This window comes from Suncus etruscus, chromosome 15 (assembly GCF_024139225.1).
Source record: "Suncus etruscus isolate mSunEtr1 chromosome 15, mSunEtr1.pri.cur, whole genome shotgun sequence".
Taxonomy (NCBI): domain Eukaryota; kingdom Metazoa; phylum Chordata; class Mammalia; order Eulipotyphla; family Soricidae; genus Suncus; species Suncus etruscus.
Genome location: NC_064862.1, coordinates 40,077,848 through 40,103,569, shown reverse-complemented (window position 1 = coordinate 40,103,569; position 25,722 = coordinate 40,077,848). Strand labels below are relative to the sequence as shown.

The following is a 25,722-nucleotide window of genomic DNA, read 5'->3' as shown; positions in this document are numbered from 1 at the left end:
CACAGATAGTATAGTGGGTAGGATGTTTGCCTTGCACACAGCCAAGTTCAGTTCTCAGCATCCTATATGGTCCCCTAAGCACCACAACGACTAACCCCAGAGCATTGCCAAATCCTCAGATACTGTCCTATTTGGCTTGAGGTGTCATAACAAAAGACCATAGAAAGATTCTCAAGCTACAGAAATATATTTCTTGTAGTTTTGGTAATGGAAGTCCAGGGTCATTAGTTTTTGTTGAGGGATCTCTTTGCTTGTAGACAAATGCTTTTCACTGTATACAGGATGGAGGGAAGGAGAAGAGAGAGAGATGAGAAGAGAAGAAAAAGAACTCTGCTGTCTCTCTTATGTACAGTGGGGGGGGGTAGAGTGAGAGAAAGAGGGAGGAAAAAATACAGTTTTCAGTGTCTCTTTTTTGAGTATGGATAACCATCATGAGGACCCCACCCATATGATCTCAGATAGCTCTAATTGCCCCTTTCCATAGATCATGACCTCCAATGTGAATTTTGGGAGGAACATCTATATTGTGTCCACTTTAGAGGTATATGAAATTTGGGGAGATAATGCTTGGAGAGAGAAAAGGAAAAAGCAATAGTTGGCCAAGAGAACCTTCTGGCAAGGCCATGCTGGAGAAATGAAAAAGGAGGATCCCAGAGAAGAGGCTCGCTCTACACTCCAGTAAAGCATTACACATGTCAACTAGATTAATATGAGTATTTAGCCTAAATTGCTCTCAGAGGAGGCTCATTTGGGACAGGCAGGAATCTATTGTTCTTCCCTTCTTCTGTCTTTGGTTGGAGCAGTCTAAGGAAGTGTGGGCTTTGGGGAATGCAGGGCTGAGTTAAAGAATGTGGCAGCTGGGACATCAGCTGCTTGACCTATGATTCCAGCACCTGGCATCTAAGCCACACATCGTCACAGCTTGCACAGGGATACTTATATATATTTAATTCAGTCAGAAGTCAAGTACCCACACTTGACATTTACCAATCAAAAAACTTTAAGAATTGTAAAATCTACCAAGAGAATACATTTGAGACATAGAAGCCTTTGTGAACTCTGTTTAAGAAAATAAATTGTTGCCGGGCGGTGGCGCTAAAGGTAAGGTGCCTGCCTTGCCTGCGCTAGCCTTGGACGGACCGCGGTTCGATCCCCCGGTGTCCCATATGGTCCCCCAAGCCAGGAGCAACTTCTGAGCACATAGCCAGGAGTAACCCCTGAGCGTTACCGGGTGTGGCCCCAAAAAAAACCAAAAAAAAAAAAAAAAAAAAAAAGAAAAGAAATTGTGGGGTCAAGCAATAGCATAGAGGCAGGGCATTTGCCTTACAAGCAGCCAACCTGGGACGAACTCAGTTTTGGTTCCCAGCATCCCATATGGTCTCCTGAGCCTGCCAGGAGTGATTTCTGAGCACAGAGCCAGGAGTGACCCCTGAGCACCACCAGGTGTGGCCCCAAAATAAACAAACAAAAAATTGCAAATGAGTTGATAACAGGTTAATTAAGTCATAAATGACACAGTTTTTAATTTTTCATTTAGTAAATTCCCAGTAACCATAAAGAAAACTGTATTTTGTGTTGAAGGCCTGTTTCCAATAAACCTACAGATTGGCTTTATTCTTATTGTGTTCTAACTAGCAATTGTTTCTGACGTGTCTTTTCTGAGTCCCTTAATCATTGTAAAAATCAATTTGGGGAAAAAAAATCAGTTTGGATGAAGGGTCTAGCTCCCATTCTCTTGTGGCTTCAAGGTTCCCATGGCTGATTCTTTGGGAGATTTGTATGGAGAGTGGATAAGAGTTGAGCAAATGAAATGGTGTTTCCCCATGGACACATAATTTTGGCTGTCATTACAGAAACCTCTGCTAAAGAAGGTCTGCTGCTTTGGTGTCAAAGGAAAACTGCTCCTTACAGAAATGTGAACATTCAGAATTTCCATACCAGGTAAGCAACTGGGACCCCACATTCTGTTATTCCTGGCAGAATCCACTGATGACAGGAAAAGAAGAGGGAATTCAAACTATACATTCTTTCCACCTGTGTGAGGGGCATCTTATGTATGCAGCCCAGTGAAGGCTATAGAGATCTTGATGCGAAGGTCTTTCTGGGGAAAGCATTAGATTAAGGTTTGGAATACTGACAAATGATTCTGGTTTTGAAAGGGATCAACATGTAGCTCTAGAGATCTTTAGAATTTGAGGGTGTGGGTACATATTTTGTTTTTTTTTTTTCCCTATCCAGAGAAGGTGACAGCCAGGCTTTCTTGGTAAGATGGAGACACCACATGAGACTGAAAATTCTGGAGTACTTCCCACTGCCAATTTTCTGCTCCCCTGTGCACAGAAAGGCACTTCCTTAGTCAGCTTTGTATGCCCGAGAAAAAGGGAAATTATGTTTGAAAGCATTTTAAGAGTCTAGATACACAAAAGCCTTATACAGTGTGATATCCTGATTTTGTCACTTCTTTCTCAGGCAAATCTTTTTGCCATAATTCCATAATAGACAAATTGTGGATTATTTTTGTTAGCTTTTGTGTCATGTAACCCCAGCAATACTCAGGGGTTACTTCTGATTCTGCACTTAGAAATTGCTCCTGCCCATTCTTGAGGGACCATATGGGGAGCTGGAATTGAACCTGTAAGGCAAAAGCACTATATCCTGTACTATCTCTCTAAGTTCAAAAGTAAAAAACAACAACAAAAAAAAACCCTTATATTTCCCCCTTTGGGGGTGGGTGTGTAACTCAGTAGTAGAGCATTTGTCTTGCATATATGAAGTTCTTGATACCACAAAACCATGTATTATATGTGTATGTAGAGTATTCTTTTTCACCCTTTGGAGAATGGGTTACAATAAAATTAGGACCCAGGTACCATGAAAAGCCAAAGAATGAACGATAGGACTAAGTTACAATGAAAAAGTGGGGTTGTGTCCTATTAGATGGACAACTATTTGTGGGGCATCTGTCAAGTCTCAGGGGCTTAACCAGACCTTAAATGTGCAAAGGTGAGAAAGAAATCTTCTCCCCCACACACAATGTCCACTGCTTGGAGGAGGAGGGAACCAGAGAGTGAGGACCATCTGCCAGTATAAATGGCAAGTGTCCCACACTTGCTTATCACAATCTTCATGTTTTCTTCCTCCATCCTAGTTGGCTCAGGCACTACTACATCAGTGCAGCCTCTGGGGTTTCATTCTCTCCCCCCACCCACAGACTAGAGAGAGAACTGCTCCCTACTTCCAGTGAGCCTGAGAGTGAGCTCTGGCTGGTTGGTGTTGGTGTCTGGGGAAGCAGACTGGAAGCCGAATTTTCCCAGTTAACTTTTGCAGGTAGTTTTTTTAAAAATAAATAAGTGTAAGGTACTGGAAAGACAGTATAGTGGGTAGAGCAGTGGTTTTACACTCAGCTGACCTGGGTTCAATCCCTGGCATTGCATAATGGTGTCCTGAGCCCCACCAGCAGTGATCTTTGAGCACAGAGCCAGGGATAGCTCCCTGTATACCACTGGGTGCTGCCCCCAAACAATCAAACCAAAACACAAACAACTAAAAGCCTAAAATTTTAAAAAGTTGCCTTAAAGTTTTTTTGATACAACACCACCAATCTGGATTTGATTCTTGGTGTCCCATATGGTCCCCTGAGCACTGCCAGGAATAAATCCTTGAGTACAGAGTGACGAGTAACTCCAGAGCACTGCTGGGTGTAGTCAAAACAAAACAAACAACAAAAAAAAAAAAACCAACTTTGCCATTTAAAAAAAAAGAAAAGATAAAGAAAATCATCATGGAAACAGTCCTTTATTAGGTTTTTTCCTTGCTGGAAAGTTTCTTTCTCTTCTACTTTTTTTGTTTGTTTTGTTTTGTGTTTGGTCACACATGGTAGTGCTCAGGGGTTACTTCTGGTTCTGTACTAAGAAATCATTCCTGGTGGAATGCCAGAGATTGAACCCAGGTCAGTTGCATGGAAGATAAACATTCTACCTGCTGTACTGTCTTTCCAGTCCTCTCCTACTTTTTTCTATGTATAAGAAGAAAGAGAGGAAAGAGAGAGGGAAGTGTAAGAAGTGTAATAAGGAAGAATAGTGAAGGAAGGAAGGAAGGAAGGAAGGAAGGAAGGAAGGAAGGAAGGAAGGAAGGAAGGAAGGAAGGAAGGAAGGAAGGAAGGAAGGAAGGAAGGAAGAAGACAGGGAGAAAGGGAGGGAAGGAGGAGGAAGTTATGAAGGAAGGAAATTAGGGAGGAAGGAGAAAAAGAAGGAGGGAAAGAGCAAAGAGAGGGAGGGAGGAAAGAAAGAAGGTAGGAGGATCAGGCTACCTTGTGGCTAGTGGAGATTTTCAGAAATTGATGGAGGACCCAGAGAGATAATACTTTGGGAAGGTGCTTTCCTTGCATGTAGTTGGTCTGGGTTTGATCCTAGCACCCTATTACCAGAGTCCATCATGAATGATCTCTGATTTAATAAACAAGAGTAAGTCCTGAGCACTGCTGGATATAGCCCAAAATAAACAAAAATTTGCAGGAAAGCATGCTATAAACATTTCAGGGTGTTGTTTCTTGTGTATAATAACTTCTGGACAACTTTGGGGCAACTTCTGGGAGGGAGACTTGGAGAGAGAGAGCAGGAGAAAATCAGCACAAGGAGATGGAGAGAAGACCCCACACGAGAGAGAGGTCTTGCTCATCATCAGTGCAATTCTGATATATAGGCAGATGGAGGCAGGAGATGGGAGGCATATCAAGCAGGTGGGCAAGGAAATTGGAAAAATAGAAAGAAAATGGGGCTGGGTTACTTATGGAGGTGGTCTCAGGACCTTGGCAGCCACTTTCTCTCTGCTAATATCTGTTCCTATTCTTCTCAATTGTTGTACAGCTGGAAAGATGGCCTTGGACTCTGTGCACTCATCCACAGACACCGGCCTGACCTCATTGACTACTCAAAGCTTAACAAGGTCATTCTGGGCACCAGGCATGAAGTGTCCCACCATCCCCACAGCATGTTGTCCTGAAAATCAGCACTAAGCTTGTACAAACACTCAGCAGCCACTGCAGAATGTCCCAGCTAAGCTTACACTATGTGTGAAGGACAGCCAGGAAGATACTTACTTGGTCTAACGAGGGTTGGATAAAGTCCAGAGCAAGTTTTTGCCAAACTAATATGTATTTGACTGGACTTGATTTGACTAGAAAGGTGTTACATATGCTTCTTAGAGAGTTTTCATTTCTAGATTTTTTTTTTGTTTGATTTTGGGTCACAGCTGGCAGAGCTCAGGGATTACTCCTGGCTCTAGGCTCAGAAATTATTCCTGGCAGGCTTAGGGACCATATGGGATGCCGGGATTCAAACCACCATCCTTCTGCATGAAAGGCAAACGCCTTACCTCCATGGTATCTCTCCAGCCCCTCATTTCTAGATTTTTAATATTAGAAAAGAAGTATAAATTGAGATGGGGGGGGGTTAAAGAAGAAAGATTGAGATATTCATAAGAATTTATTAAATTCTTTTCCTTTACTGAAAAAGTTGTTGCAAACAATTAAAAACATATATTAAACAATATTATAAATTTTATACAATTAAAAATTTTTAATTATAAAATATAAATTTTATAAAATAACATTTTAATATTATTAAAATTAGCATATTTCCCCATGAGCAAAGCCATGCTATTACTCACTATTGATAGAAGATATTATGGCATTATTCCCCAAAAAATTTTTTTTCAGAATTTTTTTTTCTTTCAGAAAATTCACCTTAAACTGTAAGCCTACTGGAGAGATAGCACAGCGGCCAATCCAGGACCAAAGGTGGTTGGTTCGAATCCCGGTGTTCCATATGGTCCCCCGTGCCTGCCAGGAGCTATTTCTGAGTAGACAGCCAGGAGTAACCCCTGAGCACCGCCGGGTGTGGCCCAAAAACCAAAAAAACAAACAAACAAAAAAAAAAAACCTATAAGTCTATCTATAAATCAGCTTAAGTCTGTGGAAATTTCCAATAGCCTTTGATTTTTTTTTGTTTAAAAGTAGTTTTAAAATGTAATCTGTGTGGGGCTGGAGTGATAGTACAATGGGGAGAGTGCTTGCCTTGCACAGGACTGACCTGGGTTTGATTCCCTGGCATCCTATATGGCTCCCTGTGCCCCACAACGAGTGAATTTTGAGCTCAGAGTCAGGAGTAACCCCTGAATGCCACCTGGTGTGACCCCCTTCAAAAAAAAAGTTATCTTTAATTAAAAAAATTATTGGTGCCTGGGCTGGAGAGCTAGCTTAGTGGCTGAGTGTTTGCACAGCATGCATTGCATGTGGGAAGTCTGGACTTGCTCCCCCAGTCACATGGTCCTCCAAGAACCAACGAAGTAACCCCTGAGCACCACTGGTGTTGCACACAAGCACATCCCTCCCCCCTACACACACACACACACACACACACACACACACACACATGGGGGAAAAAAAGCAATCTGTGCCCCTTTACATTTTGTGGAGGACCCCTTATGCTGCCCTCAAAATAGTGCTGTGTGAAAATTTAAGACTGAAAACATTGCCTGTTGCATAAAGCACTATTGGCAGTTCTGGTACATCCTCCTCTTGTACATCCCGCCTCTTTATCTACTCCTTATCTAACCAAGCCTATTGTGTTGCTGTGTTTTGGTGTGGAAGCTGGCTCTGCTGCATGCTGCCTTATCCCTGTGTGGTGTGGTTGGTTACCTGTCCAGCACCCTGCTCCTGACCCGTTTCCATAGGAGAGCACTTAAAGAATACACTTGTATCCTGAAGATAAATTCCACAGTATGGTAGCAAAGCAGGAAGAAACTCACATTTCTCAACTTGTTCAAAGTATACAATCCTCTTATGCCTGTGCTTTTTTTTTTTTTTTGAAATGTTTCAAACATTTGGACATTTTATATTTTTCAAATAATTTTTACCTCATAAATAAGGATCACACTAGAAAGTTCATGGGTAGGGATATTGATCAGTGCTTACTTTGTATGTATGAATCTATATTTGGGTTTTTTATGTGGTTTTGAGGCCACTTCTGGTGATGCTCAGAAGCTACTCCTGGCTCTGCACTCAAGAAGGACTCCTGGAAGTACTTGGGGAACCATATGGGATGCTGGGATCAAACAAAGGTTGGCTGTAGTCCAGAATGTATGAGACTCTGGGCTGGACTCCAGGGCTACCACTTTCCCCAAAAGAAATCAAGCATGTCGTATACAGACCTCATTTCATTAGCAATTTATAAGGGCCAGTTTTTGTTACAAAAGGCCAAAAACATGTAGTAACTGGTCATCTGCAATGGGCTTTTTGTAAAAAGATGATAAAAAATAATAGCAGCTGAAACTTACACAGCTCCAGATTAGACCATTATAAATCTATATAGGTGTGTATGCTATATCTTATATTTATATAACATAAACATATTAATTTGAATTTAATAATAGTAAAAATATAATGCATGTGGAAGTGGTACTATTATTATTCCACTTTTACAATTGAAGGAAATAAGAAGTTAGTCATCTATCCATGATCACTGGCTGAGTCCAGAAAATGCTGATAGATTTTAGTCAAAATGATAACTGTTACAAAATCTCAGAATTATTAGTCTGGGGCTGGAGAGAGAGATAGCAGGCAAGGCTCTTGCTTTGCAGATGGCTGACCAATGTTTGATTCTCAGCATCCTACAATGTCCCCTGAACCTGCCTGGAGTGTTCACTGAGCACAGAGCACAGCTGACTGTGGCCTAAATACAAAACAAAAACACACTCACAGAACCACTAGTCTGTATGTTTAATGCTGAAAATTTTCTCATATATTAAAAAGAAAAGAAACTTAGCTGTTTGGTTATGTGAGCATTTGTAGTGAGATGTACATAAGACTCACTATGATATAGCCTTTCTTAATGAAATTATCATATGCTTTGTCAAAATATTTAGTTGTCAAACAAATGTTTTTTTTAATTAAATAATTGTATGTGCCAGGACACCAGGAAGCTAATTTTGGTTTCTTTATTGAGCACCAAGACTGTTTTTGTAATTATTACTTTCTATTAGAATCAGGCAAGCACACTGCAAAGCACTACAGTTTCTAAAATGTGAAAGTAGCTTTGATGTTGAAATTCTTAAAGTTATCCCAAGCTAACTTTCCTTTTCATTTTCACTTTTCTGTCTTACAACAAACCCTCTTTCAATTCATAATAGCTAATCTCTTAAATGAAAACAAGAATTGTTAAAGTAGTCTAAATTTTTTAAGCATTTTAGTTATAGACTTTTGGTTAAATTTATTTTGTCTGATATATGTTAATGAGTAGAAGTCAAACATAAAGCACAAAAATACTTTAAAAATACTTAAAAATTGTTAACATTTTCCACTTTTGAATTATTTTTAAGCTTTACTATCATTAAAACATAATTTGTGCTCTTTGTTGCCATCTTGTAGTACCTAATCATAGTTTTTTTCACCTCTTTATTCTTTGATTTTTGCATATGTCAGATTAGGGTGTTGGACTTAATGATCAACTTTCTGGTTAGCAAATGCATGTTTCATGGAATTTTTTGATCACAGTTCTGTTATTAATAGAATTGAAAATAAACTTGAATGGGTTCAGAGTATTTTCTCCTTTCCATGAGAAAATACCTGATACCTTTCCTCTATCTACTAAGCACTTGTTTTCTTAAGCTCTTTGCTCACATATTATGAACTGAAGTGTGCCTGGAATTTTGTGACTTCTGTTTGATTTCTTTACACTTTTTTAAGTGTTTGAAGTCAGTGGGAAAAAATTAAGAAACTAATATTGTTCTGATTAAGTGTGGATTGGAAAGTTTCATACCAATAAAAAAATACTTTTCTCTGTCTTGTTCAAAACCAATTATAAAAGAAGCAATGTAGCCTGATGGTAGATTGCTTGCCTCTGCATGTTTGAGGCCCAAGTTTGATCCCTGGCCTTCTCCCTTATCCCACCGTACAAGGTTTTCAAAACTGGTTTTGCTATTTTCAATGCAGGATGACCCCGTAGGAAACATCAACCTGGCCATGGAAATTGCAGAGAAGCACCTGGATATTCCAAAAATGTTAGATGCTGAAGGTAAGATGAAAACGATGATGTTTAATGAATTTGATAAAGTTTGAATGACATGGTGTCATGTGTACACAGGGGGATCTGTAACATATGAAATATATGGGACTCCTACGAAGTTTTTTCCATTGACCACATAATTATGTCTTAGAGAATTGTATGTGTAGCTTGTTGATGAATTATATATTTCAGGGCCAGAGTTATACAGTACAGTGGATAAAGCACTTGCTTTACCACTGACTCAGGCTCAATATTCAGCATCCCCTATGACAGTGGTCAGCAACCTGCGGCTCTCGAGCCACATGTGGCTCTTTACACTTTCAATTTGGCTCTTCTGTGTGCCGGGCGGCCGCTCCAGGAGTCAGAACTCTGCTCCTAGCCTCTTTCAGTGTGCGCCCTGTGTGGCTCTCAAAATAAATTTCAATCATGGTTTTGGCGAGATTTGGCTCAGTTGAAAAAAAAAGGTTGCCGACCACTGCCTATGATTCCCCCAAGTACTGCCAGCAGTGATCTTTGAGCACAGAGATGGGAGCACTCCCTCTGAATATTGCTGGGTGTGGCCCAAAGAGACAAAATTCTCTTTCAATCCTGTATAAGAACAAGCAAAACTGGAAAGGATCTGCTAAAAGATTCAGCTTTAGTAGAAAAATAATGATTTCTTTTGTGATTTATCTTAAAAACTTCCTATTTTTATTTATTTTTTTTACAACACACTAAATTTCTATTATTTCATCGTGACCAGTTTAGAAAATAAATCTATGGTGTACTTAAAATTCTGCATAGAAAAAATTCTTCCAAAGAAAAGTTCTAAACTTGAAATATAGGAAGTTAGGTATCAGTTTACCTTTTAAACTATACTTTTCATTTTTACTTTACCTGAATTATATTTAGTGCCCTTAAATTGAAAAAAATAAACATTTTTTTTTCAGTTTAGCATTTCTCCTCCTGGGAACTAGTTTCAGACACCTTTTGTACCTTAATTTGTATGAATTGTATGTGTGGCTCACTACTTGTAGCACAGATATATAGAGCTTTTATTCCTTTTTCACTTGTTCATAATTTACTTGGCACCTATTGTACATTGAGCACTTACTAAGAGCAACTCCATCCTTTGTTAGATACCATAGGAGATAATAAGATGTATAAGGTAGGGCCAGGCCCTCCAGGAACTTACATTCTGTGCGTGTTAATAGCAGTTATTTCCTGACTGGGAAATAGAGGAAAACCCTTGTTAGCATCGTTGGGGAAAAGCAAATTATATGATTGTAATTAATAAATAATAATCGATTCCTCCCTATTTTTGGTGATTGCATTATAGTGACTATTACAAATTATCACAACAGGTGATTTAAACAAGGGAAGTTTATTGCAGTTTCATAGGCTTGTCATTTTGAAATCAAGGATTTAGCAGGGCCAAGTTGCCTAAGAAGACTCTAGGAGGTGAACCTTCTTGGCTTCTTCCAGCTTTCAAGAAGCTCCAGGCATTCCTTGGCAGATAGCAGCATCAATCCCACCTTTGACTCTGCCTTTTACATGGCTGTCTTTCCGACATCTGTCTTGGTGTCTCTTTTCCTCTTCTTATAAATAACCAGGCATATTGTATTGAGGACACTTTCCTATCCCAACATGACCTTGTTAACTAGACTATGCCTGCATAGACCTTTCTTCCAAATAAAGTGACATTTACACCTAGTAGGGAGTAAGACTGAAACATATATTTGGGGAAAATTTTAACCTCTAACAGTAAACTTTCAGATAGGATTCTAATTTTTCCTACCTAGTGATGTAGTCATCTTATTCAACATCTGTATTGCTGGGTGTTGATATTTGAGTATACTCTTTAGAAAAATTATTCTTTGTAGGGAGAAAATTAGTAACAATAACATAGAAAAGTTTCTTTTGCTTTATTTGAGGGCAGGGAGGCTGGGTCACATCTGATAGTGCTCAGGGCACTATATGGGATGAAGAAGTGGCCACAAGCAAGGCAAGTACCTTAATTCCTCTCTAGTCCCCTTCTCCTTTTATAAAATACATTCACTTTTGTAAAATACCTCTCCAATGTAAGTTTACATTTGTGTGCTCCATTCATCTTCCACATGTTCTACCAACTTAAAGTTGATAGAACTTTATCCACTTAATTTAATAGCTAAGCTACTAAAGAGAGGAGAAAACCAGAGACATTTAGTAAATTCATTTTTGTTTGTTAAAACCTCTGTCATATAGCAGAATTGAGGATGAGTTCAGTATCATCGTCCTTATTAGTTTGCCATACTAATATTCTTTCTGATTCTTTACATTTTTCCTTAGTCTCTGAGTCCTGGTCTTAGAAAGCAACTATGCATTTTGGTTTTCCTTCAGGGATTATGGATTGTGCTAGATCTGTGTTCTTTTCCTCCCTCTCTTGTCATTCTACTCTTCCTTTTCACCCTGTTTCCTTTTTAATGACTCGGGGAAAATGCTCACTATTTTTTTTTGTTTTCAAATTAATTTCTCTTGTGAATCTTCTACAGAGAGTTATGTTTTTGTTTTTGTTTTTTTTTTGTTTTTGGGCCACACCCGATGGTGCTCAGGGGTTACTCCTGGCTGTCTGCTCAGAAATAGCTCCTGGCAGGCACGGGGGACCATATGGGACACTGGGATTCGAACCAACCACCTTTGGTCCTGGATCGGCTGCTTGCAAGGCAAACACCACTGTGCTATCTCTCCGGGCCTGAGAGTTATGAACTTAACCAATTTAGGTACATTTCTTTATCACTACCTACAGATGATGCCCATGCGTGATGCTTTTGTATCTCGTTGCTTCCCTTGCTCAGATCTGCCAATACTGCAGATGAATCTGGTCTTATTTCCTGCCACTCTTTTACTTGGATGGCACACACTGGTCTCTTATATTCTATTTTTTTTTTTTTTGAGAATCCTGGTTTTCCTGTCTGCTCTTATTAACTTTGCTGTTATCTGTATTGGTCTCTGAAACTTAAATGATGAGTTTTTGATTAGCTAGCAGGGTCACTCATTTGAGTGTAATAAAAACACTCAAAACTCTTTCTCATCTGACTTGTCTTTCCTGTTTTTAAAAGGGTATGGAAGTGTCGTTTTTTTAAAATTTTCTTCACAAGCCTTTTTTTAAAGGTGAGCCCCCAGATTTAGATTAGTGGATGCATATATTATGTATTGAACTGTGAAAGAACAGAAGGTCTCCAGGAATGTTGTGTGTATTTTTTTTTTAATTCTGCAGATCTAATTCTGGCCACAGATGCCATTTGCTTGAATTAGCCATGCCCTTATCTTTGGCAATTTCTTTTGTGTTTTGGCAATTCTCAGAAGTGAACAGAAAACTGTATGTGTGGAAGTGTGACCTCTTTGATTTCAGCCAGAGTTTTAAAAACCCAATAGTGTGCAGAGATTGGGGATGGCGGGGATAGTTAGTTCATTTACTTTGACTCCTCTGAGCAGCCCTTAGCAAAGCCCGCTGGTCTTAGGACAGCAGAGCGGTTAACCTTCTTTTCTCCACACAGATTTAGTATATACTGCCAGACCCGATGAGAGAGCCATAATGACTTATGTCTCCTGTTACTATCATGCTTTTGCTGGTGCACAGAAGGTGAGGATGTAAAGCACAAGTCACCACTCACCCTTCACCTTCTGTGTCTTGATTTTTTTTTCTTTGTTTCTCTCTTTTTATTTTCCCCTTTCTCCTTCAAAGAAGGAGACCCATTCAGTTTTGAGGAAGCAGTCATTTGTCTTTTATAGTCTAGTTTTTTTTTTTTTGAAACTTTCTGTCCATGCAGTAGTATGCCATTCATGTTTGTTTTCCAGAAGGTTCCACGCTTACACAAGCCCATGTCCTTTCTATTAAGATTCTCTGAAGGCGGGGCCGGGCGGTGGCGCTGGAGGTAAGGTGCCTGCCTTGCCTGCGCTAGCCTAGGATGGACCGCGGTTCGATCCCCCGGCGTCCCATATGGTCCCCCAAGAAGCCAGGAGCAACTTCTGAGCGCATAGCCAGGAGTAACCCCTGAGCGTCACAGGGTGTGGCCCAAAAACCAAAAAAAAAAAAAAAAGATTCTCTGAAGGCCCAATGACTAAGTTTCACCTTGGCAAATTACAAGATATCTTCTTAACTTCACTATCCAGTGACTAATTTGAGTTTAGAGATAAAAAAAAAACATTTCTCATTAAGTCCTGTTTCCAAGGTAGCAGCAAAAAGGATTTGTGTTCACGTGGTTCTGTTTTCTTTCTTCTTATTGGTTATTTTTGCAGCTCATACAAAAATGATAGCAAGTATCATATTAAGTACAAGCTGTGCATAACCTTCTCTTTTGGTGTTTTATTACTCTTGGTGGTTTCTATTAATGGTATGGTAAGTATGTATGAGCATGGAAGGATGTGTCCTCTTCAGTGAGTTTCATCCTTGCACACCAAGACCACATCCACAGAGCAGGAAGCCAGTAATACTGAGGGTGGGGTGGATAAATGACAAGAGATATTAGGGAATTTATGAGTACTTAGGTCTGTGTTAATTTTCCCAGAATTTCCCAAAGTAACATCATGGCTCCTAGCAATGGCAGCAGATGACCTGATACAGTCAAAAGAGGAAGGGCGGGTTGTGATGACAAGCTCTGATGGTTCCCACACAGTTCTTATAGGAATGCCAGGCTGATTCAAGACCGTCCTCTTTCCCAACCGCATCAGAGCTGTTAAGCCTGGCTGAGATTTAGAAATGGGGCCTAAGAAACACACAGAAAACCAGTCAGTGTAAACCAATTTGTTCTTCCCTTTGTTCACCCTGGTTTCTACTCTTCATCTGTACGTGTGCTTGTTTTCTGTGTTATTTTCTCCCCCACTTCAGACATTGTGAACACTCCCAAACCTGATGAAAGAGCTATCATGACATACGTTTCCTGCTTCTATCATGCTTTTGCGGGAGCAGAGCAGGTATTCAACACATGTCTATGCTGTGCAGCTCTTCTGCATCAGTTTAACTGTGTGTTTGTGTATGTTTGTGTGTGCATGCAGACTACCTGGATTTGTGTTTGTTTGCTTCACATCTTACCTTGGAATCTTTTTACATGTTCTATAATGATTGTATGCCAAGTTCCAAACTGAATATATTTTTTGGTAACAGCTTTAATTTTAGACAGTTCTGGTGTGGTTTTTATTTGTTTATCTGTCATTCCTTTAAAGAGATTGATGCATTTCTTTAGTCAGTTGTGATAAACATTTATGCCTTAGGAAGAAAAAGAATGCCATGAAAACCACACTACATTTATTGAGCAGTGAAGAGAGACTCAACAAGGAGTAATTGATTTCTTTTCAGTGTTTCTATTCTCCTCTGTATAGAAGTTTCTTTCCATATTCAATATTTGTTCAAACACTTCTCAAACTAGTCTTACCTAAAATAGCAAAGGAATAATGGGAATAAAACATTTTAAAGAAGTATATTCATTAAGACAAACAGTCAGAGGGATTACTGTGAGTAAATGTCCTTTAGACTTCTCCTATATTTACCTATATCTGTTTCCTGCTTATTCCCTGACACAACTTTACTCAGAGAATCCCTGTAGACTGGGATAGACAAAGTATATAACTCTGTGATCCCCTTTATGGCCATCCACAGCCAATGAGGAAAACTGCAGTCTAGCCTGTTTTTGTATTTCTGGCTTTCAGAAGGGATACTTTGGAACAGGCTTAGGTAAGCTTGACAATTCAAACAGGCAAGATGTACTTGATTCATCATGTGATCATGACTCAAGGCCCAAGTTCCCTTCTCCAGAGTAACAATAGAGAATTATATATTTATCCCTGTTGATATATATGTATATATATATATATATTTATCACATCTGTTGGTTATGTAGAATCCTATATAGCTAGTTCAGTCCTGTGTAAGAATTCCCTAGAGAAAATCCAACATCTTATTTTCAAGAGAAGAGGGAAAGAGTGAATTCAAGAGCAGTAACCTATGTATTCAGGATCCTGTAATTTTTGCTTTGATTTCCTCACCCTGTAGTTAAGAGACTAGTAGAATGCTCAGTTGAGAATTCAGGGACTGGTGATTTTGATGTCCTTGACTCATTTATTTCTGTTACTAACTTGCTTGATGTTTTCCAAAGTATGTGTTTTAGACTAATGTTATCTCCCCATTATTCCCTACAGTATATTCCGCCTGCTGTGTAAGTCTATGTGAAAACTATTAAAAAGGTGTGAATTGCTTCATAGTATTAAACAGCCATATATGCTCAATTTTCTCCACCCTAACCCAGAATCTGCACCATTTACAGCACGCCATCTTCCTCATTCCCTCCCATGCCCCACCACCTTCAGTTTTGTATATCACCTCCCTGTCGACAGAGCTGTCCTGTTTACCTATTGTGTTTTACAGGCTGAGACAGCGGCTAACAGGATATGTAAGGTTCTTGCTGTGAATCAAGAGAATGAGAGGCTGATGGAAGAATATGAGAGGCTAGCAAGTGAGGTAAAGGAAATGGGATGACCTGCAGTCCTAACCATTACCCCACCTCTATATACACACACACACACACACACAGAGGGTGAGACACAGAGGGTGAACACAGATTGTCAAACCTTTTTTTCTTTGCATTTTTTTCATCTCAAGTGGAATAAAAGTAGGGCAATACACTTAATCTCAGAGACTGTCCATCTTGTAGCAACATAATGATCAGCACAAAAGTGATCCTTATGGTCTTTCCAACCATTCCAAAATCTGCATGTTTTAAGAAGTAGATTGTGGGAGCTGAGCGATAGCACAGTGGGTAGGGCATTTGCCTTGCACACATCCAGTCCGGATCAATTTCTTGCATTCCATATAGTCTCCCAAGCACCACCAGAAGTGATGTCTGAGCACAGGACCAGGAGTAACCTAATAAGCACCACCAGGTGCGGCCCCCAAACCAAAGAAATAAAAGAAGTAGATTGTGATTCCATCCTCAGCTTTTCAACCCTAGCATTGGACTCCCCTGGATGATATTGCATTACTTGTTTTTTTTCCCAGCTGCTCATTGGCCACTGACTTCATGCACAATATAATCTTTATATTCAGAATCTTTGCTCCACACAGTAACATGACACCAAAGGAGCAGATACAGCCTATATGAGACCTGGCTCAGCCTTGTATGTGTATAAAGTTCTAAAGAGAATAGGATGGAGATATAAGCCTCCTTTCAGAACACTTGAGCATAGTTTCTCTGATGTTTTTCTTCAAATCTTCATCACAGTTCTTGCTTAGGATAGCACTTTCATGATGCTCTTCTTTTTGTTCTGATCAGAGCCTAAATACAAACTATGTCGTCTCTTTACTGCTACTACACAGTTTCCCCAGACCAGTCATAGGCCAAGTGTCATTCATAGCCACATCCTGTCCTAATGGAACTCAATCACTGTGACAGCTCTCAGAGACCAACTCGTTTTGGCTGTGATTTAATGTACTTCCTATTTGGTCTGTATTGGAAAAAGTGTTAGGACATTTGGAAAAGATCTTGCCAGTCCATAATACTGAGTTTTATTTTCATACTACTGCTATGGGAAAATTTATTTTGATGTCATTGTTAAATGCCAGTAGCCTTCAGGGATTGACACATGGCAAGAACTGAAGGACAGATGATCTTCAGTAATTATGTCCTCCCTTTTTATGGTCCTTCACTTATGAGTGGCTTTATAATAGTTTAGATCTAAGAACTTGGTAGTGATGTATAATAAGCAGGGATTGGGCGATTTGCACTTCATCCTTAGGAACTCACTCTTATTTTCTTTTTTATCATGTGAATTTCTTTGAAAACTAGATACATTCAATTAAAATGAACTTTGGCATTGGCTTAGTCCCATAACAAATATGTGTACCAAATGAACTCATTAGATTTTAATGTATTAAAATCTAAATACATTTTAAGTTAAACTTGATTTTTGCTAATCTTATTACAGTACATTCTTCCATGTTAGGATTTTGTTATTGTAATTATTTTTTATTTGAAATATCCATTCAGCATTTGTCTGCTAATGTCTGGTCTTCAAGTTTCCTGTAAATGTCACGTTTTTGTGAAACATGGCTTTTGTTGACCTTAAGTTTTCAACGTGTGTATGCTATCTTTGGGGTTGATCATGGGTAGCTATGGGTGGACATTGAAGTTCTCTTTGTGCTATTGTGCACAAAAAATGGCCTTCCTACTCCTTTCAGACAGGAGTATGATAGTCCTGTTTCTGAAATTTTAGGAACACCAAGTTAACCCATTCCAAAGTGTTAGATACCTGTGCTTTCAAATGGGGGAGGGGGAAGCAGTTTGGTGGTGTGCTCAGCAGAATCTTTGTATTTGGGGAGCAGCTTTTGGAATGGATTCGTCGCACGATCCCCTGGCTTGAGAACCGAACCCCTGAGAAGACCATGCAAGCCATGCAGAAAAAACTGGAGGACTTCCGGGATTACCGTCGGAAGCACAAGCCCCCAAAGGTTCAGGAGAAGTGTCAGCTGGAGATCAACTTCAACACCTTGCAGACTAAACTGAGGATCAGCAACCGCCCTGCCTTCATGCCCTCTGAAGGCAAGATGGTGTCGGTGAGTAACTCAGTTTTTTTACTTATAACCGAATTTCTTTGAAGAGTACAGGATTTTGATACAAAACACCCACTGTTTTGTATTGCATTTCTATGAGCAATACAGAAGAGGGTCTGTTTAAGGAGAATGAGGTGCTATATTTTAATCAGCTGGGTACCATCGTCAGCTTAGCAATGCAAAACTATTGCATACTTTGTGTAATTTTTTTCAAAGATTAATTTTTATCAATGCACTCATAAGAAATGTCCACCAGTAATACTTACCTGAGTTTTGAAATGTGAGAAAGGGTAGATGGTCTTCTCATTATCTTCCAGTTATTCCAGACCCAGTTTATATAACTGTACATTTTAAAAATGATAATACTAGACAGCTGATATTTTTTAGTTGATAAATCCTTTCTGTAGTGGACAGTTGAAGAGGACACATCGATTTCTCATGTCTTTTCTGTTAAGTCTATTAATATAATTCTGGCCTTGTAACTACTTAATACTTGATATTTTTTCTCTTAGCATTAGTCTTCCTTAATTTGTAGAACTTTTGCATCATGCCTGATGTTTGTTTTTGAGCCATACCTGGTGATGCTCAGGGGTTATTCCAATCTGCACCCAGGCATTACTCCTGGTGGTGCTCAGGGACCATATGGGATGCCGGGGGTTGAATTTAGGCTGGCCACATGCAAAGCAAGCACCCTAACCCCTGTACTACAATCCCAAAGCAGGCTTTAGTAGCATGTTTTTTTTTTTCTTTTTTGGTTTGGTTGGTTGATTTTATGTGTTATTTGTTTATTTTTAGGCCACACCAGATTGCGTTTAAGGATTATTCCTGGCTCTGTGCTCAGGGTCACTCCTGGAGATGTTCAGGAGTCTATATGTGATGTCAGGTATTGAACTGGGTTAGCCACATGTATGGCCAGCACCTTAACCCTTATTCTATCTCTGGATCTCTCTGGATTCCTTAGTAGTTATTGATAAATGATGTGCATCTTCTACTTCCTTCCTCAAGACTTGGTCTCATCTTTCCTCTTTAGATATCCCAGCATCCTATGCGACTCTTAATTTCTGCTCTGACCACCTCCCCAATTCCTCTCTTTCAGACTTGGTTCTATCTTTATCTCCTTGTCTTCACATCATCAGTTTCTTCTGCTCACCAAACCACTCATATCAGCATATAGAAGTACCCTAGAATCTGGAAAACAAAAGTTAAAATCTTTGATTGCAGATCTCCAGGAGCAGTAACTCTCTTTCTTCAAATATCTACCATCTATGCTGCTTGTTTTCAATTCTGTCCTAGTCCTTTTCTTCTTTCTTTCACTCTCCAGCCTGCTGTCATTTGATTTCCTTGTTCCATAGAGACTTTTCTCATAAGAAGTAAATATGTCCATCTTGATAAAATTCAATCACCATTTAATTTTTCAGACTTTCTGTAGTTTTGATGCCATTATCTATTGTCCTCTTTTTGAGATGCCTTTTGCTCTTGAAGTTATTCCTTCCCCCCACAATTGTGTCTTTCCAATGACTGTTAAAAGCTCTGCCTCTACGCTAGTCTGTGGATGGACAGCTCCTGGGTTTCACAGTCTTTTATTTAACTTCATAATCCTCCCAGAAACTCATTTAGGTTTCTGATTTTAATAGCACTTACATTCCCCCCCCCCAATTCCAGCATTTCTGGTTCATATTTCTCCCAGGTTCCAGGCTTATCTAGTCTCTTGGGTGTCTCAAAGCATTTCAAACCTCACATACCCAAGGTCTTCCTGCAACCAATCTTTCTCAGTAAATAGCATTGTCTCCGCTAAGTTACTAATGCCCCCCCCCCCACATCAGGGTGGCATTTTGGTCACTTTGGTACATCCAGTTTCTCAGTCAGTTCCATTCACTGTACTTCCAGATTATGTTTTTTTTTCTTTTTTTTCAGATTATATTTTAAATGTGCCCTTCTCTCCACCTCTTCTGCCATTGCCCTGTGCCAACCAAGTATTATCTCTCTATAGTCTAAAGTAACTTTTCACTGACCCTTTCTCTCTTCCCTAAAATTCCTTTTTCTTCTCCAAACCTCTACCAAAATATGTAGAAAAACTTAGTAAAACTCAGAAAAACTTCAGGCTTGCTGGATCTGAATGGTCTCCCACACTTCATCCCTTACCATGGTTCTCTTCAAGTGTGAGGAATTATGGTCCCTTCACAGCCTTGGATTTTGTTCCCTTGTAACAACAAGCTCTCATTCCCCACTGCTAAGTTTTTCTCTCATTAAGGTCTTGGTTTCAGAGGGGTATTCTCAAAGGAACCTGTTTGCCAGAACCTCCCCCACAGATTCTTAGGATCACCTGGCCTTGTTTAGATTTTCCATGACAACATTTCACTGAATGAACTTATGATTAAATAACTTATTCTTGGGGACAGAGCTATGAAAGCACAGAGTAGGGTGTTGACCTTGCATGCAGCCAACACAGGATGGATCCCAGTTCGAATCCTGGCATCCCATATAGTCTCCCAAACCTGCCAGGATTGATTTCTGAGCACAGAGCCAGGAGTAATCCCTGTAAGCTAGGTGCCGGGTGTGACCCCAAAACCAAAAATAAATAACTTATTCTCTTTCTCCCTTCACTATCATGAAAATTACACAGGGCAGAAAATTAATGGTGTTATTTGTTCTTTTGTTGTTGTTGTTGTTGTTGTTGTTTTTTAAGTTGTTGCTCTTTCTTTTCCTTTTTTTCTTTCTTTTTTGGTTTTTGGTTTTTGGGTCACACCTGGCAGTGCTCAGGGGTTAACTCCTGCCTCTGCACTCAGAAATATCTCCTGTAGGCACAGGGGACTATATGGGATGTTTGCACCACCAAACCACCATTCTTCTGGATAAGCTGCGTGCAAGGCAAACGCCTTACTGCTGTGCTCTCTCTCTCTGCCCCCATTTATTTTTCTTTTTTATTCAACATTGCTTAGTAGAGCCACTGGAGATACTCTTGGCAGGGCTTTTGGAGGGGGATAGAGGAGCATGCAGTGCCCAGTTTAATTTAGGGCCTCATACACGTAAGGCATGTGTCCTACCACTTGAGCTACCTTCCCAGCCAAAGATGGAAGGACTTAGAACATGGATTATCAGAATCTAGTAGTTGATTGCTACCTTAGTGTAGTTTGAATTGAACTCCTTGAAACTTCTCCTGGTCATGAAATTAAAACCCAGAGGGGCCAAAGTGATAGTACAATGGGTAGGGCATTTGCTTTGCATGCGGCCTACCTGAGTTTAATCTCCAGCATCCCCTATGGTCCCCTTAGCACCTCCAGGAGTGATTCCTGAGTGCAGAGCCAGGAGTAAACTCCGAACACCACCAAGTGTGACCAAAAACCAAACCAAAGCAAAAAAAAAAAAAATCTGGATGCCAAAGAGATAGATCAGGGATAGATCACATGCCTTGCATGTGCAAGGACCCGAGTTTGATCCTCTGATTCTACTTGGCACCACCCCAAATTTAGTTCTGGTGACCCTTGAGCAATGTTAAACCTTAATCAGCAGTACTGTATGAACCCTTAAACACCACCAGGAATGACACCAGAGGACCACCAGTTGTAGTCCAAAAACCTGGAAAAAGGTTGGTACATAACAGACACCTCTTGGCTTATCTTCAAACCATCCCAGGATATTGCTGGTGCCTGGCAGAGGCTGGAACAGGCAGAAAAAGGCTATGAGGAATGGTTACTAAATGAGATCCGGAGGCTGGAGCGCTTGGAACATTTGGCAGAGAAGTTTCGGCAGAAGGCATCCACGCATGAAACGTGGGCTTATGGTAAGTAGCACAGGTTCCTATGTGGTTTTTTGAGGAGTGAGGACACACCCAGCTCTGCTCAGAGCTTATTCCAGGCTCTGTGCCCAGGGATCACTCGTGGTGGGCTTGGAGGACCATGCATGGTGCTAGGGATCAAATCTGGGTCTGCCACATGCAAGGCAAGCACTTTAATCTGTATAATATTGCACTTGACCCCTATTTGCAGAGTATAGTGTATCAGATTGATCTGCAGACAAAGCCAAGCTTAACATTTACTGCTAATTGTGTTCCCTGGAACCTTGTGGACAAGGTGTCCTCACTTCTCTTTGCTCTGCTGTCTCTGCACTGCATTTCAGGAGTGAGTATGAAGATATGTTTTCCAGTCAAGCAAATGGTGTATTTTAGTTTTTCATAAAACAGTTCTGGAAATAAGTTTTCTATCCTTATCTCTTGCCCTGGCCTTCTCATGCATTCCCACTTTTGTTCCCTCTGTTTGATTTCCTTAATACCTGTTTATTCACTAACTCAGGTCAGACAAGCCTGGCCCAGATACCAACTTCTGCTACAAAGATGCCACAAAGCAATACATTTTCCACTTAGGAAATGGACCTGACTTTGATCCAATACCTACTAGCCTCTATATTTCCAGCCCATCAGAGGATTTTTCTTTTGGGGGAGGGTGGGAGATATACTTGGTGTTGCTCAAGGACTCTTTCTTTTTTGGTGGCACACCCAGTGACGCTCAGGGGTTACTCCTGGCTATGCACTCAGAAATTGCTCCTGGCTTGGGGGACCATATGGGATACCAGGGGATTGAACCACACTCCATTCTAGGTTAGTGCATGCAAGGTAAATGCCCTACCACTTGCACCACTGCTCTGGCCCCTCAAGGATTATTTCTGATTGTTCTTAGAAATGACCCTTAAAATTGGGGGGGGGCAGGGAGGACCACCATATGTGGTATCAGAGTTCGAATAGGAGTCAGCCACATGCAATGCAAATATCTTTTTGGCCTGTTTTATCACTTCTTGGCCCCATTCTAGGTATGGATATTTAATGAGTTCATATTTATAAAGTACTTAAATCAGTATCTGGCACATAGTAAATCCTGTGTTGTCATTGTTAAATATGTGAACATCTGCCTTCCATTTCTAGCCTTACAAAATTCAATTTATAAATATTATCACCGATCAAATTAGTGTGCATTCAGTTATTACCACAGCAGTTGCTTGATTTAAGAAAAATGACCAGGGCTGATAGCATAGAGGTAAGGCATTTGCCTTGCATGCAGAAGGATGGTGGTTTGAATCCTGGCATCCCATAGGGTCCCCTGAGCCTGCCAGGAGCGATTTCTGAGTATGGAGCCAGGAGTAACCCCTGAGCGCTGCCAGATGTGATCCCCCAAAAAACAAACAAACAAAATGACCATGGGGCCAAAGCGATAGCCAGCAGTAGAGCATTTGTCTTGCAATTGGCTGACCCAGGATGGATCTGGGTTCAATCCCCGGCATCCCATATGGTTCCCCAAGCCAGGAGTGATTTCTGAGTGCATAGTTAGAAATGTGGCCCAAAATCAAAGAGAGAGAGAGAGAGAAGGAAGGAAGGAAGGAAGGAAGGAAGGAAGGAAGGAAGGAAGGAAGGAAGGAAGGAAGGAAGGAAGGAAGGAAGGAAGGAAGGAAGGAAGGAAGGAAGGAAGGAAGGGGAAAGAAAAAGAAAGAAAGAAAGAAAGAAAGAAAGAAAGAAAGAAAGAAAGAAAGAAAGAAAGAAAGAAAGAAAGAAAGAAAGAAAGAAAGAAAGAAAGAAAGAAAGAAAGAAAGAAAGAAAGAAAGAAAGGAGGGAGGGAGGGAGAGAGGGAGGGAGAGAGAAAGAAAGAAAGAAAGAAAAGAAAGAAAGAAAAAGAAAGAAAGAAAGAAAGAAAGAAAAAGAAAGAAAGAAAGAAAGAAAGAAAGAAAGAAAGAAAGAAAGAAAGAAAGAAAGAAAGAAAGAAAGAAAGAAAGAAAGAAAGAAAGAAAGAGAAAAGAAAAATGAACAGTGAGATAGTACAGCTTTGTTGCCTTGCATACCGCTGAACCAGGTTTTAAACCCCATATGGTTTCTGAGCCCCACCAAATGTGATCCCTGAATGCAGAGCCAGAAAAAAACCCTGAGTGTAAGTTATCTGTGCTACTACACCTGAGCACCACTGGATGTGGCCCCCTCCCCTGGCAATTTTGTAAAGGCTGAAGAGATAGCTCAAATGGTCTCTTGCATGCTAGGTTCATTTCTTGGCACTGCATGGTCTATTGAGCACCAACAGAAGTGACTTCTGAGCACAGAGTTCAAGTAACTTCTCACAAGTTCTGCCAAGTGTGACACCCCCCTCTTGCTCTCCCAATAATTTTGAGGTAGAGGTTTGAAGAAAAAATATCTTATATTACCAGTGGGGCAGGGGATGCAACTATATTTAAACACACATAGTAAAGCTTTCAAACAAAAGATTTGGGGCTGGAGAGATAGCATGGAGGTAGGACATTTGCCTTGCACACAGAAGGATGGTGGTTCGAATCCTGGCATCCCATATGGTCCCCTGTGCCTGCCAGGAGCTATTTCTGAACATAGAGCCAGGAGGAACACCTGAGCACTGCCGGGTGTGACCCCAAAACCAAAAAACAAGCAAACAAACAGAAAAAACAGAAGAACTGTATAGTATGTATTCAACTTGCTTTCCCAACTTCCCCCTCTTGCTGGGGGCAGAGTTTAGAGAACACATCAGAAAGTAGAGAGGGGGCCGGAGCCATAGCACAGCAGTAAGATATTTGCCTTGCACACGGCAGACCAGGACAACCCTGGTTCAATCCCCAGCATCCCATATGGTCCCCCGAGCCTGCCAGGAGCGATTTCTGAATGCAGAGCCAGGAGTAACCCCTGAGTGCTGCTGACTGTGATCCAAAAACCTTAAAAAGAAAAAAAGAAAGAAAAAAAAAAGGAAAGGAAAAAAGAACATAGGGATTTTAGTACACCTTGAGCAGTGTAATAGCCTGGACTCCAGTTGAAATATTGCCTCCTCTTCTTTGATACTCTCCTACCCACCTCCTTCTCTGGCTTCTTTGGAAATGTAAAGTCACTGGGAGAATTGGTGTCTCCAGAAGCCAAAGTGTGACATTTCAGTCTTCACACCTCTTCGCTGCAACCTTTGCAGGCAAAGAACAGATTTTGCTGCAGAAGGATTATGAGTCCGCATCGCTGACCGAAATCCGGGCTCTCCTGCGGAAACACGAGGCTTTCGAGAGTGACCTGGCTGCGCACCAGGACCGGGTGGAGCAGATAGCCGCCATCGCGCAGGAGCTCAAGTAGGTGCTGCCTCAGAGCTCCAATGCCAGGGTTCCCCCCAGAGGGCTTGGGAGGCTCATCTGTCCCTTCCTGTGCTCAGTTTACAGAGACCCAAGCTAGAGGACTGTGATGAAATTGCAATTGGTTCATTTTGTGCCTTTGGGTAATTCATTTTTTTGGTTTGAGGCCACACCTGGAAGTGCTGAGGGGTGTTCTGGCTGTGTGGTTGTGGGTCACTCCTGGCGATGTGTAGGACCATACAAGGCCAGGAATTAAACCCAGGTTTTCTTGCATGCATAGCAAATAATCGGCTCTTTGAGATCTTTCTCTAGTTTGCTGGTGTGTGTGTGTGTGTGTGTGTGTGTGTGTGTGTGTGTGTGTGTGTGTGTGTATTTCAGGGACCACACACAGAGCTACTCAGGAATTTCTCTGGCTCTGCACTCAGGGATCACTGCAGCTTGTACTCATGGGACCATAAGTAGTAAGTGCCAGGACCATATGTAGCCCCGTGAAAGGCAAGTGCCCTACCTTTATACTATGTCTCCTGTTCTTGTCCTTCTAATTTGCAACAGATGAACTGACTTCAGCCTTAGGGTTTTTGATTAGAATCCTTGTTTCATCCCATCAAGCAGGATCCATCTGTTGCCCCAGCAGAGGCAATTTCACTTCCGAGAGAAAGAGGACTAAGTATGGAAATTTTCCTCATTTTTTATTTTATGGAAGCTACTAGCATGCTGTGGAACCCAAGTTGGTCTAAACACTAGTGGGAATTTCTTAGTCTTTTCTGCTCGGAGTTGTTGCCTGTGACTATGGCTGCCTTTGGGTATGGCCTCCCTTCAGTCTTTAAGATCATTTGTTTGTGGCCAGAGTGATAGCACAGCAGTAAGGTGTTTGCCTTGCACATGGCCAACCTGGTAAGGACCTGGGTTTGATCCCCAGCATCGCATATGGTCCCCTGAGCCTGCCAGGAATGACTTCTTATTGTAGAGCCAGGAGTATAGAGCTTTTGAGCACCGCTGGGGGTGGCCCAA

The 25,722-nt window shown here is 40.8% G+C and overlaps 1 protein-coding gene across 2 annotated transcripts in view; it reads left to right on the top strand.

The window, feature by feature from the left end:
- Nucleotides 1-25,722, top strand: part of ACTN2 (actinin alpha 2) — an 86,824-nt gene that overhangs the window by 40,976 nt on the left and 20,126 nt on the right. Inside the window, exons 5-12 of one of the 2 annotated variants that reach the window (XM_049789041.1) lie at nt 1,854-1,941; nt 4,866-4,944; nt 8,990-9,071; nt 13,909-13,994; nt 15,442-15,534; nt 17,395-17,625; nt 21,256-21,403; nt 24,561-24,711. In XM_049789041.1, coding sequence (XP_049644998.1) covers nt 1,854-1,941; nt 4,866-4,944; nt 8,990-9,071; nt 13,909-13,994; nt 15,442-15,534; nt 17,395-17,625; nt 21,256-21,403; nt 24,561-24,711 — 958 coding nt within the window. Of the gene's footprint in view, nt 1-1,853; nt 1,942-4,865; nt 4,945-8,989; nt 9,072-12,577; nt 12,664-13,908; nt 13,995-15,441; nt 15,535-17,394; nt 17,626-21,255; nt 21,404-24,560; nt 24,712-25,722 lie in introns of both variants that reach the window. The other variant, XM_049789040.1, reaches the window with a different exon arrangement.